This window comes from Ovis canadensis, chromosome X (genome assembly GCF_042477335.2).
Source record: "Ovis canadensis isolate MfBH-ARS-UI-01 breed Bighorn chromosome X, ARS-UI_OviCan_v2, whole genome shotgun sequence".
In the NCBI taxonomy this organism is placed as follows: domain Eukaryota; kingdom Metazoa; phylum Chordata; class Mammalia; order Artiodactyla; family Bovidae; genus Ovis; species Ovis canadensis.
Window position 1 is genome coordinate 16,279,265 of NC_091727.1, and position 14,220 is coordinate 16,293,484.

The following is a 14,220-nucleotide window of genomic DNA, read 5'->3' on the forward strand; positions in this document are numbered from 1 at the left end:
GAGAAGGAAATGGCAACCCACTCCAGTACTCTTGCCTGGAGAATCCCATGGAGGGAGGAGCCTGGTAGGCTACAGTCCATGGGGTTGCAAAGAGTGGGACACGACTGAGTGACTTTCCTTACTTAATGGGAATAAAGTAGTATCTCACTGTGATTTTTATTTGAATTTCCTAATGACCACTGATATTAAACATCTTTTTGTGTGCTTATTAGCCATTTGTGTGTCTTCTTTGGTGAAATGTGTATTCCTATCTCTTGTCCATTTATAAACTGGGTTGTTTATTATTGAGTTTTTTTTTATTGAGTTTTAAGTGTTCTTTATATATTCTGGATGTAAGTTTCTTATTAGATACATAATTTGCAAGTATTTTTCTTTGTTTTTCTCCTCTTTCTTGATAGTATGCTTTGTAGCACACATATTTTTTTATTTTGATGAAGTAGAATTTATCTGATTTTTAAATTTTTTTACTTGTGCTTTTGGTATCATGTCTAAGAAACCGTTGCCTAATACAAAATCATGAAGATTTATTCCTATGTTTTCTTCTAAGGGTTTTATAGTTTTAGGTCTTACATTGAGGTTTGTGATCCATTTTAAGTTAATTTTTATATAGATTGTGAAGAAGAGGTTCAACTTCATTCTTTTTGTATATGGATATCAAGTTGTCTCAGCATCATTTATTGAATAGACAATTTCCCCCCTACTCAATTGTTTTGTACTGTTGTTGAAAAGCAGTTGACCACAAATGTAAGGGTTTATTTATGGATTCTCAATTCAGTTCCATTGATCTATATGTCTTATGTGAGTATTATACTGTCTTGATTCCTGTGAGTTTTTGGTAAGTTGTTCTTTTCCAAGAATATTTTTGCTATTTTGGGTCCCTTGCATTTTTATATGAAATTTAGGGCCAGCTGGTCAAATTCTGCAAAAAAATTAAGAAGGATTGCTTCAATTCTGTAGAGGAATTTTGGGAGTATCACCATTTTAACAGTATTAAATCTTTTGACCCATGAACACAGAATGTCTTTCCATTTATTTAGATTTTTAAAATTTCTTTAAGTGGTGTTCTTTTGGATTTCTTTTTATCTGTTTTTTTCTACTCCTAAATTATTTTATTTAGTTAAGGATCTGGTTTATAATCCCGTTGGGACAAGAAAATGAAAGAAGGGCACGGTTGAGATACATTTGGTTGAGATACATTCTGTGTTCTAAATTAGGTCTGGAGGCCTCATTGTGATGCCAAGAATGACTTGTCTGAGCATTCTTAAACCCTAGATCAGATTACCACCAGGTAGTATTGTAACTCCGTTCTTTGAAACAGTTTGAAAACAGAAGTATTCTTATGTCTCTTGGGCTGTTCTGATTCTAAGAGGTAAACCAATTAACTTTTGGGAGCACCAGATAACTCCAGGAATTTACCCTACTTTTAAGTTTTAAAATTTTCCTTTATTTGATTCTTTGAATATATTTAAAATAAAAAGAATACCAAAAGGCTTATAGTGACAAGTCTTCCTCTTATCCCTATCCCCATCTACCCAGTCACCCTTCAGTTTTTATATATTTTTCTAGAATTTGTTTATATATATACCAAATATGAATATATTATCCTTTAATCTTATCAGAGGACAGAGTCCATGCTAATTGAGAGTTTATAAGAAATTATAGTAAATAGGTTTTATACAGAATTTTAAACTAATCAGCACATGATTAATTTGGGTATTCATCTTAGTATAAGTGGAAATGTCTCTCTTAAATGAGTTAGCAGAAAGTTTTCTTCTGCACACCAATAAAATTCTCTTATTTCATGATAGGGAGGCTATTTGAATCAGGGTTGAGCACCCTCTGCATGAGATTCTGGCAAATATCCACATGATGGGACTACTTGTCAGAAACTCTTGCTGCTTGTGAGAAAATAGCTAGAGCATAGGTTTGTTCTTGACTGAAGTCATGGGCAAATGCTCTACAACTCTGGCTGAAGCTCACACCAGATTCAGATACAATGTATGTTCTATACATAGACCTCAGCCTAAATCATTATGTTCTTCCTCTGTGTATAGAAAATTTTTCAATGCAAATTAACTTATACCTCACTAGAAACCTAGAAAAAGTAATATTAAATGTCAAGATTTATGGAAGACAGAAATATTGGCAAAATATACAGCTTTTAAAAACATTTTCATCATATATGCACATCACTTCTTTTTCATTCCAACCCATATTGTTAATTTACTTTTCTTTCCAAGAAGCTGTCTATTAAAGACATGGCCGACTTTCCTGTCCCTACCCAAGATGTGACTGGTGATGACAAACAAGGTATGAAAAGAAAGAGTTTTCTCCCTTTGGGAACATTTTCTGTGCATTTTAAAAATCTACTTCTCTTGGAATGGCTGGTTTCTAGAGTGTATGAGGACTGTTCTCAGTATATGAACACATTTGGATGGATCAAGTTGTTCAGTTGTCACTGAACTATAGTTCATAAAGCAGTAATGAGCTTGAGTGTCCAAAGCCCTTCATTTACGACCCTGTACTCACAGCTGATCCTCAGGCTACTCTGACACCTCATATTGGAATCTGGCCATACTAATTAGGAAATGACTGGAAGCTGAATGGTTTGAGAACATACATTGTGTTGGTAGGTGTGATCCCAGAATATCAATATAAATGTACATTTGCACACAGATCTAACCGTTGAGGAAGTTACCTTCTGGAGAGAGAGTTTCTGTCCCTAGGCTTTATTCTCTGTGACTTTGCGGGTGTTGGGCTGTGACGTGGAGCCCAGCAACAATTTCCTTACCTTAGTGGGTGGGTGAGAGCATTGCAGCACAGTGTTGCTTGTTATAGCTAGCATCAAGCACAGGGATGACTTGGCTTGGCACTGTCTAGAAGAGAAGGAAGAACACCCTACTTCCTCCCATGCTTCTATTACAGTGGTTTATGATTGATTGAGTCCTTCCTCATGCAGTGCATTATTCAGTCCTCACAAAATTGAATGGTGGCTGGTATATTTTATCACCTAAAATATATAGATGAGTAAACTCAAGTTCAGGCAGTATGAATCATTTATTCAGTGAGAAAAAGAGCAGTGGTAAAAACTAAGATTTTCTAATTCTGAAGCCAGTATCCCTTCTATTGGACTGTAGCCCACCAGGCTCCTCTGTCCGTGGGATTTCCTAGGCAAGAATACTGGAGTGAATTGCCATTTCCTTCTCCAGGGGATCTTCCCAACCCAGGGATCAAATCCAGATCTCCTGCATTGTAGGCGGATTCTTCACTGACTGAGCCAACAGGGAAACAATTACAACAATTGCATGCTGTCTATTTCAGTGTTTGATTAGGAGGGGCAGGCAGACCCGGACATTGTCTGTAGCAGCAAGTACTTTGATAACTCTCTTTCCTAGTGGATCTTAGCCTTAAATGCCCATTGGAATAACCTGTGTGTATGTGAAGTCGCTCAGTCGTGTCTGACTCTTTGTGATCCTGTGGAGTATAGCCCGCCAGGCTCCTCTGTCCATGGGATTCTCCAGGCTAGAATACTGGAGTGGGTTGCCATTTCCTTCTCCAGGGGATCTTCCCAACCCAGGGATTGAACCTGGGTCTTCTGCATTGCAGGCAGACGCTTTATCCTCTGAGCCACCAGGGAAGCTGGCGAGCTCTTAAAATTGTGAAGCCTGGCTCTCACTCCCAGAGAGATCCTGATGTCTTTGCTTGGGAAAAAATGGGGAATTTTGATATTTCCTGGTAATACTCTCCCAAGCCACTGGTGGCACTCTCTCTGGAACATTGAAAATATGTCTGTATTCTCTGTAGGAGTAGAGCCCATTATCATAGGAGGCTTTTATTGTTTTAGTAAGTGCTATAGCAACTTATAGGTATATAGAACACTGTTTTCATAAGTGATAACTTGGAATTCTTTGTTTTAATGTAACATGCTTTAGATATAATTTTTTTTCTTTCCTCTTCTTTTCTTTCTCTTTTTCTTTAAAAACAAAACACTGCTAGCTTTGAAGAGTGCTACTGATGAAGCCTTACCAAAGGACATGTCTGAGGATTCAGGTAGGAGAAAACCAATTTAATATATTTTAAATGTAATTATTTCTAAAACAAAAAAAAAACAGCCCTGTAGTTTCAGTGAGAAGACTGACACATTTGTGATTTTTTAATATATATGTATATATTTCTTTCCAAATATTTGTTGTGTGTTTTATTCTAAGGAAACCTTTTGGTTTCTTTTTTACTCCTTCGCTCTTCTCAGGTATGAGAAGAGGGTGATTCCTTTGTAAGTTCTAAATATAGTTTTCACTGAAAGAATCTCTCTGTTTGAATTGAGGGTCTCATTGTCACTAAGTGTAAAGTTGAGAAGGCTTTAATTTGAGATTTTAGTAAGCCATTGTGGTTTCCCTGTAGAGTAAGGAGCTGATGGAGTGGATCAACGGGAGGCTCATAGGTGAAACTTTCCATTTCCAAAATAAAAATCTCAAATATTTTTATTATACTTCACCACCAGGAAAACAGGTAAATGTGCTTATACATGGAGTAGATTCCATGGAGAAAAATAAAAGTTGTGTTTGCCCAGGTTTTTGGAGAGTCAGGGCTGTGTCTGTGGACATTGGAGATGGCCGGGCCTGTGTCCTCAGCTTTTTCAATGGAGCTGTCATTGAACCAAGATGAACCTAGTTTAGAACATACTAGCTAGGGATGTTTGTAGCTCTGGTTATAGGGACACGAAAGAAGTTGCTCATTTCTCGTTTATTGTTTTCTCTTTTAATATTTAATAATTAAATCATGTTTGTTTCAGTTAGCTAGGTATCATCCAGGCTTTAGTTGTTAAAGTTAGAACAAAGGAATCAATATTTATCGAGGCTTAGTAGTGTATTTCTGAAATACCAAGTTCATTTAGGGTTTAAAAGAAAGAGGGATAGAGATAGAAAAAGGAATGGGGAGCAAGGGAGAGAGGAAGAGGGAGATGGAGGAAGAGAGAATGAATATGAAGGAGAATATATGATTGATTACAGTGATGAGGCCTAAGAATCTGTATTTTCAGGCAACCCCCTGGAGGATTCTAATGTTCAGCCTATTTGGGGAACCACTATCTCTCAAAAGCAATGTTAAGAAATAGGAAATTAAGATTGTAAATTAACTGTGACTCCAAAAATGGTAGGAATTTTCAAGCTGTGTTTTGGTTTTTGGAACTGATTCAAGTTCCTTCATCATGGGGGAAATGCTCTATTTGCGTAGGACAATCATCTGACGTAGGTTCCTTCCAACTCTAATTTTTGGAAATGAAGTGGATACATCCCAGTTTTTGTAAACTTCATGTTATGGTATTAATAAAATCTGTTTAAATTTGGAGAGTTAAATTGTGCTTCTCCAGCAACCTTTTTGGCTTATAACTCTTCCTGTTTATTTCCATGAGCATGCCCCATGTTCTCTGGGGCAGGAGTTTTAGATGTCATTTTCAACATTTAATAGGGCATGGCATAGATCACCAGTCAGAGCCTATCAGGGTATATGTGCCACAGTATGTAAAGTATATCTGAATTTGTTTCACATTCTGCCTGGGAGCATACTGTGTGGTTTCTGATTTGTTCTTTGCTGCCCTTTCTGGAGCTTTCAGGGAATACCTCATCTGAAAGCTTATTTAATACCCAGGGAACGTTTGAATTCTTAGTGAAAGACAGGAGTTTCAAGGTGGTGGTTTCTAATTCTGGAGGCTTTTCATACCAAGTTAGCAGTTCACCTTGGTTGAGTTGCTGTTTTCTGGAGAATTAAACTTTAGGCTTGCCTTCCTGTCCTGTTTCTGTCTCCTGGAAAGGTGATGTGCCTGGTGTGTTCTAGGAAATTCTCACTCTTCTTCTCTCTGCCCAGCTCAGTGAGAAGCTATGATTTGCCCATGGTCTTCTGCCTGGATTCTGACACAACCTGCCCTCACCATTTTTGCAGATGTTCACATGCTCCAAATGCTGAGTCCGACTTTCAGGGGCTTGGAAGCTGATGGAAGACTTAAATAGAATCGTGTTCTCCAGCTTTTTCTGATCTGGAACCTGTTGGGACTCACCAGCCCTGTCTGGGATCTCATTTCCCACTTCTGCCCTTCCTTCCGCAGAGGGTGGTGATAACCATGATAATAGTAATGGCAGTGAAGAGAATTTTGTGGCTTCTAGGTGGGATGGGACTGAATCATCAGGGAGTGGGGTATTCCTTGGTACGTAATTTTTCTCATAGGCTCTTACCCTTTTAATTGCTGAGTGTGTGTATAGTAGTAGAATCTGATGGATTTCTTAGCTAATGCCACATTCCAGCCTAATTCACCAGGCCACTCTGCACCACGGCCATGTTTTTCTGTGTGTCTCCACATCATGCCAAGGGTGTCGGACCTGCTTGTCCTCAAACTGTAGCCTTCAGCCTCCTGTTGGTATTTTTCACAGTTGCCACCCTGATGGTCTTAAGCAGCAGAGCACTTCTCTCCTTCTATTCCCTGTACCCACCTGTATCTCCTTTGCTGTCTTAGAAGAAACTAAATTTTGAAACCAAATTTCTAAGCTTAAAAAATTAAGGACACTGTACAAGAGTAATATTTTGCAATTCTAGAACACATTTAGTTTTTAAAGTGCTTTCACCTTCTTATCTCTCCATGTGAGAAAGGGGCCTCATTTTTATTCTCTTTATTCTGTAGGTGAGGAGGCTGAGGTTCAGAGAAATCACAGCTAGTGAATGTCACAGCCAGGAGGAGTTGGCCTAGTCTCTAACCCTCAGCCACCCCCCTCATCCCATCTGTCTGCCTGTCTATCAGCAACAGGATTCCTGCTCCTTCCACACCCATCCACACCCCAGCATAAAGACAGATAGTGGCAGTGGACAAAGGAATTAACAAGTTATCATGGTCTGGTTTGGGGAATAGTCTTTTAACATGACCTACACTTCTCTGACGGAGAAGGCAATGGCAACCCACTCCAGTACTGTTGCCTGGAAAATCCCATGGACGGGGGAGCCAGGTAGGCTGCAGTCCATGGGGTCACTAAGAGTCGGACACGACTGAAGCGACTTAGCAGCAGCAGCAGACTTCTCTGACTCACACATTTTTGGGAAACAGTGGGGCCTGAGAGAAGCGGATCAGAGCCAGCCATGGTGAATGGAGTCCCACTGTCTGCCCAGCTCCTGGACAGCTTGCTGGGCTAGAAGAGAGTTTCTCTTGGGCCACTATCCTTTGCTGCCCAGGGGCCTGGAGGAGGGGAGGTGGTTGCCTGTCCTCGGGCAGGTACCACTGTGGGTGCATGAGACCCAGCAAGGCAGGTTCACACTGCTCGGCCTCCTGTTTCTCGGGGCTCTGGCAGCCTTCCAGTGGTTTATAATCAAAAGGTGGCTGTATTCTCACTCCGAGAAGCCAGGGTGCTTTGGTCAGGAGAAATGCGTGTCTTCTGCAGCTGACCATAGTGAAGGGAACGTGTGTTCCTAGTTTGTTTTGTACCTTGGTAGCATCTCAGTTCCCCATTTCTGTCCTGCGTATCTAACCTAAGGAGTTTAAGGGCTCTCTGGTAGCTCAGTGGTAAAGAATCTGCCTGCAGTGCAGTTGACATGGGTTCAATATCTGGATTGGGAAGATCTCCTGGAGGAGGAAATGGGTACCCACTCCAATATTCCTGCCTGGAGAATCCCATAGACAAAGGAGTCTGGTGGGCTATGGTCCATGGGGTCACAAAGAGTCAGATACGACTGAGTGACTAACACTTTCACTTAATGATCGTCAGAAATCCAGCATGCTTCCCACCAAGGAAGGTTTTTATCTTTGGAGTAATGTAAAAGAGGATGACATCCTGCAGTGAAACATTTTCTTTCTCATTATTCCCAACAAGTTATGATGGGAAAGTAGGCTTCATATGTGTTGGTAGTGAGCAAGCTAGTTTATGATTTAAATTGGTGAAGAAAAAGTTGTCTGGTTGACAAAATATATTCCATAATACTCTCTGTATAATTTGAGACACAAAAATATTTTCTTATGGGAAAAACTGCATAGTTCATTTCAGCTTAATTGTGGGAGCTTTGATTTCTTGTGGTCATGCTGTCCTGGTGGTGTATTTTAAGAAAACCTTAAAAATATATAGCCTGATAAATTTCTTCATAGCCTTCAGGGAAGACTGGTTCAAAATCTGTTATTATTTAATACTTGACTATCATGATAGACCAAGAAACCCTCAAGTCTGAACCCATCATTATATAAATAGATAACCTTTTGAGGGAGTTGTCTTTTTAGACTGGAATTTCTTCATTAGCCAGCTTCGATTTAAGAATGGCTTTGTGGCTAGTGGTCTGATAAAAGGAAAAATATGTTGCTTTTTCTTTCCTGTTAATTGTGCCTTTAGCTTTAGAAATAAAATTATGAAATCACAAAAATGTGGAAGTGGTCAAGTTTTCCATAGGGATGTTTGTACCTCACGTTTACTGTTGATGTGTTCTGTACTAGCCCAGGTGCTGCTTATAAACCTGTTTAACTGCAGACATGAAACCCAAGCAAACAGCAAATAATCTTTGTTTCAGCCACTCCTAAGGATTCCAACAGTCTCAAAGCAAGACCAAGATCCAGGTAGTGTTTGTTTAAATTTCTGCTTTAATGCCCTTTGTGCCCTCTCCCTGACTAGAAGTAAATCTCCCAACGAAAAACCTAACCCATGCTCCCCTTTCCCTTCAGTTTGACACTTAGGCTGTAGGTGAGTTCACGCGTCTCTAGGGGTCTGACTGGAGCCCACAGTGCTGCTGGAGAGGCTCTTAGTTTCTGTGTTTACTGGTGCCAGAAGAGGGGCTGCAGCTCTTTGGCAAGCTGACGTGAAGAAGGGGGCTGTGTGACGTGACCCAGTTGCTGCAGGATGATAACGAATAGTGGGGAAGTACCTTTGGAAAGAGGGAAATATGGTTAAAAGGTAACTAACACTGAAATTTCCTGTCATGACAAGGTGAACACCAAAAAATAAGTCTGGGTATAAAATCTAGAGTAGGGAATGAAAATGCTCTGGCAATGTCAGTAAGGCTCAAAACTGCAGGTAAGCAGTGTTTGTGGACTGTTTCATCCTCTTAGAGGCTCTTCTCAGCTTCATAATCACTGAGTCAGGAGAGGCTAGGAGCAAAGGGAGAGCCATCAGATAGTAGATGGGAGGAGTGAGGAAGAATACAGAGATGCTGGTAGAACTCCTAGGACCTCAAGGAGGGGACACGGTTTTGAGATGATTGTTCACCAGTAGACTGCAGTGGGAGATGGGATGCTGCTTGTGTATCTTCCAAGTTTTGCTTTGGCTCTCAGTGACTTTTTTCCCTCCTTTGGCTACTAGATATGTTCCTGAGAAGGTGAATTTAAATATGATCATATTTTGTATGCTTGAAATACTGCCATTTAAGGAACTCTGGTCTCCTTGTAAGTCAAAGAATTACACCTTAGTTTATTTTTTATATCTGGATTTTCCAAGTTAGAGTTTTGTTTCCTTGTTTATAGAAGGTACAGATATCTATGTTCATATTTGTTAAAACAACTGGTACAGTAATTTTTGGTAGGGAAAAAAGGTATAGTCCCTATTTCTCTCTATGGCCACCACATTTTCTCATCCTGGTTTTAAAGGATGAAAGGGTCTTTTACAAATTACTCTGTGCTGGCTCTAGGATGTAGGAATAGTAACATTTGTCTGCCTTCATAGTAGACAAATACTTCTCTAAATGTCAGAAATCAACCCTCATAGTTTTTTTTTTTTAATTCTGCTAGCTTCCTCTCTGTCTCTCAAAGCAAGTGAAATGACAAAATCTCAATCACACATTCTATTATTAATATTTCTGCCTAAATTTTATATATGATTCTTTTAGGGATTGTCCTCTTGGTTTAATTTGGATGTTGTTATTTTCACTACATCCAACTGGGTCTTTACCGAGACCATGAGAATCAAATTATTTGAATCCTCCTCTTTGAAATAACAAAACTTTTTAGAAATGTAAGGAGAAGGGAAATCACCCTTCTAATACTACTACATTCATTATTTTATTGAGTCCCTGCACATTTATATTTTAATTGGCTGTATTTATAGTTTTATAGTATCACTTATTGAATATTCATTTACCTTTCTGTATAAAAATATAAATACACAGATTACATATGGAAGTAAAATGAAATAAGATACATGGTATGAGATTGTGTGCTCAAGTATATGTATATGTGTGTATATACCTGCACACGATTTATACATACCACATTATGTTTTCTTTCTTGAGTAAAAATTGTCACTAGAGCTATATCTGGCATAGAAAGTTCTTTCTAGCTAGAGTCGCTAATTTCCTTTTTTAATCAGGAGTTCCCATTTGAAAACTTTGTTGCCGTTTTCTGTGGATTTTTTTATTCTGCTTGAAAGAATCAGAGCACTCTTCCTGTTAGTTCTTGCCTGCCTTTGGCTTGCATGTCTTGCAAGTTGTGTTACAAGGATCAGTGCAAAAGCATAACATAAGTCATTATGGTGGCTTTATTAAAGATTGCAACATTGCATGATAAGCAAAACTCTGGACTACCACATAGAAACCTTGAGGAAGTTACTCAGGAAAATAAGAACTTGCTATGTCAAAACTAGCTTTACCAAGAACTGAAGTTGCTTAAAAGTAATGAATAGATTCTAATTTCCTGAGTGCTACTGTAATAGCTAAATATCAAGGCAATTTCCTGAGGCTAATTTGTCTCTAGGACACATCTCTGACTCAAAGGTCATTTTCTTCTTTGGCATGAAGTTAGCTCAGAAGCTGAATAGAATAGACATAAGATGTATATATGCACTTCTTAGAAAGCCATATTGGGAACTCATCAACATAGTCCTCAGCAATAGACTAATGTACTTAGTTGAATTAATTTAGAAAATAAGCAGGACTCTAATAAATAGTCTACCTGCTCCTGTCCAAAGGTTTCTTCCCTGGCTCATAGACAGTGTCAAAGCATTTAGAAACTGAAATTGGAGTTTGAATGAAACGTATGTAAGTTGCTAATTTACCCAGTTCCTTTCTCATTAAATGCCATTAATTGGAATTATAATATCAGAAATTGCCTAGTTCCTGCCTTGTTATAGATTGAGTGACAGAAAAGGTTAAGAGGATGCTTTTGCTTTGAAATTTTGCCCAGACCTGTGTTTCTCATGATAAGACACCCAAGGCCCCTCAATCTGATTGATGTATGTTTTCCTTTCCTGAATTTCATTTGTGGCGTATTCCGTTGAACATTTGATTCTGCTTCTCAGCTTATCTGTCCCAGTTCCATATGTGCCTGTTATCACATTTACATGTAAATAGGAGTCAGGTTCTGTGGTCAGTTAATACCATGAAGCCCTTCTATTAAAATATGGATGTACCTAACCAGATGCATTGACATGTTATTGTTATTAACAATTCCAATTGAAATGGATTTGAATTTACAGAAAGTGTTTCCTCTTGGGTAAGTTTAGGTCTAAGGGGGTGGGGTTGGGTGCTTGTTGCAGCTGGTGTGGCATTGAGGGGGCAGCAGGGACATGGCTTCTCTAGGAGCTCCACAGGCCTTGGCAGTCACTTAGACTTTTGTGGGTATTTTCCGTTTCAGCCCAATTTCAGATAGTAAAGCTTTGCTGTTTCCCTTCTGACCTTCCCTTATTTTGCTGCAGATCTTACTCTAGCACCTCCATAGAAGAGGCCATGAAAAGGGGCGAGGACCCTCCCACCCCGCCACCGCGGCCACAGAAAACCCATTCCAGAGCCTCCTCCTTGGATCTGAATAAAGTCTTCCATCCCAGTGTGCCAGGTGAAGTGCCCTTCTGCACGCCAGCCCTTCCCTTTCCTGTTGGAGTTAGTGGATGGGTGTCGCCACAGAGGTCTCTATGGGTCCAGAGAATAAGCAGACCAGGCCCAACTAGCCTTCACGGGGCTGGGCTGTCCTTAGGTAGGAAGGCCCTTCTAGGCACATAGATACTGTGTGTCTGGAGCCTTGCCCACATTCACGATGGACCAGGAATTACAGAATTCTGTACCCAGAGGATGAAAATGCTTCATCCCCAGACAGCCCACTGAATGTTTGGCCAGGGTCTTGTTCTTTGCATCATCATGGTAATTTGTGTCCAGGATTGCCATCTCTTGTTTCCTCAGATGCTTATGCTGTTCTGTGAAAGGTCTCCGTGATTATTGCCTGGCCAGAATTTTCTGCATTTTATCCTTTTGGTGAAGATCCTGTGTCCTCCAAGTGTTAATGCTAAGGGGGGCTTTGCTTTCTAAGTGACCAATGATTAGGTGCTTGGTGTAGGTGTCTAAGGCAAGGGCTTCTTCAGGTTGGCTGCTCTGGAGCTTCTGGGGATGGGACTTGCTCAAGTCAGCTGCTGTACAGCTGGGACAGGGGCGTTGCGGTTGTGTTCGCTCCCCTGGCACCCTGTGAAAAGGGGCTGTCCTCCTGGGGAGACTGTGGAAGCACAAATGGGAGCCGTACCTTGGAGGGAGCGAAGGTGCTAGCATACAGGGCTATCCAGAGTGTTATTTTGGGAGCCACAAGGGCCTTTCCATTGACTACTGCAGGCAAGCTTTAAATGCAATAATTTCCTGGAACTTTTTTCTATATCTATGTGCATTTTAAATCAACCTCAGATGCTAGTGATTTGCAGGTGGTTATCCATTTGACTAAAGCAAGAAAAGACTCTCCTTGGCTCACACATTAGCATGATTGCTATGTCCTGACAGAGCTCAGCATGTTTTATTTGTTCTAATAAAGTACTCTCCTCACATAAAAGTTACAGATTGTTTTTTAATATACTAGAATCTGGAACTGTCTATGAAATTTGATTCTCTGCCATGAGTTCATCAGATAAAAATTTGTCTTGAATTTTCCCCCATACTTTGATCCAAATTCTGGCATAATTTCATAGTAACTGGTATTTGGGGTGGGAGTAGGCACAGATGATGATGCTATAAAAATTTCACATGGCTCTGGTGGATGAAGACCTAGAAGATTTTTCTGTGGATGCAGGATTATTAAAACAATCTGGGAAGCTATCTCCATACATTTTCCTTGAGAGGAGAGAGGCTGGAAACATGCCCCCTCCCTCAGGCTATGTCTTTCCTCATGAGGAGTGCCAGCTGTGCTGGAGAATGGGCGGGCCATGGCCTTTATGACGTGGCGCCCTAGAGTGGGAGAGAGAACTCTGAATTTGGAGTCTAGCCCAGCTACTTATCAACTATTTGATTTTTAGCAAGTGGCTTAATCTTTTCTGTATCTCAGATTCCTAATCTGGGAAACAGGGCCAACCCTCCAGAGAATTAATGGGATGTTGATGAAATAATAGACGTCATCCAAGTAGTGCCATGTTCAGGCCCTAGACTCTCACTCCTACTGAAGACCAATGGGGAGAGAGGGTCTGAGGAAGGTCCCTGACTCCCTGCCCCCGGTGGGACAGTTGTGTGACTCATTCTCCACAGTGCCTGGGATAGCTTGCAGAAGGACCGAGCCTTGGTGGCCTGTGGCAGTCACCTGTTCACTAACAGCTTCTCTGGGCCCACTGCCCTGCTTCCCTGTTGTGTTTGCCCCGCGCCTATATCAAATGCCTGCTCCTGAGAGTTTACACAGCTTCTCTTTACATCTCTGATGTTGATACAACTTCAAGGGAAAAGCATTTTGGTTTGATAAATGCCAAAGAATAGTTAGATGGGTGACATCTGTATTTGTACATTAATTCCATTATCTTTCTAGTACAGTTTACACAAATGAAATTTTAATGGGCAGTTTAAATTGATCACATGAGGATCATTTCTGTAGTATGACAAGCAGGGGACACCATTGCACCTACTTAATTTGTTTGCATGTGTGCTAATTCTCACAGGAAAGAACAAAGGTCTGTCTCAATTCTGTGGAATTTTAGTGTATTCCCTACTGCTAGAAATTACTTATTAAAATTTCTGACAGTCTAGGAAAACACAGGATAGAGTCTAAACCAGTTACCATAGCGCCCTTAGTGAGAACCGCGGTTCCCTTACAGTCACCCTCTGCTGCATTTGTCTTTATGTGTCACTCTAGCTAAGCTTGGTCACACGGCATTTGCTGTCATGTATCCTGAGCTTCCTCATCAACCCTCTTTCAACTTTTGTTTCTTTGTGCCTGTGTGGTGCGGATGTATGACGGTGGCAGTGGATGCACCCCATGGAGGTTTCTCTCTCCCGGTCTGCCCCTACCCCTTTGCCTCCTCCTTGTCTCTTCCTCACACCCCC

General features: G+C 40.5%; 1 protein-coding gene and 1 non-coding gene across 3 annotated transcripts in view; one reads left to right on the forward strand and one right to left on the reverse strand.

Annotated features, from left to right (window-relative positions):
- The window catches only part of REPS2 (RALBP1 associated Eps domain containing 2), a 251,389-nt gene that overhangs the window by 134,356 nt on the left and 102,813 nt on the right, over nucleotides 1–14,220 (forward strand). For both annotated transcript variants that reach the window (XM_070291379.1, XM_070291380.1), the window contains exons 10-13: nucleotides 2,241–2,310; nucleotides 3,997–4,050; nucleotides 8,530–8,575; nucleotides 11,640–11,776. In XM_070291379.1, the coding sequence (XP_070147480.1) occupies nucleotides 2,241–2,310; nucleotides 3,997–4,050; nucleotides 8,530–8,575; nucleotides 11,640–11,776 (307 nt within the window). The remainder of the gene's footprint in view (nucleotides 1–2,240; nucleotides 2,311–3,996; nucleotides 4,051–8,529; nucleotides 8,576–11,639; nucleotides 11,777–14,220) is intronic.
- Nucleotides 3,566–3,637, reverse strand: TRNAC-GCA (transfer RNA cysteine (anticodon GCA)). Its single transcript has one exon. It is a non-coding gene; the product is annotated as a tRNA-Cys (tRNA).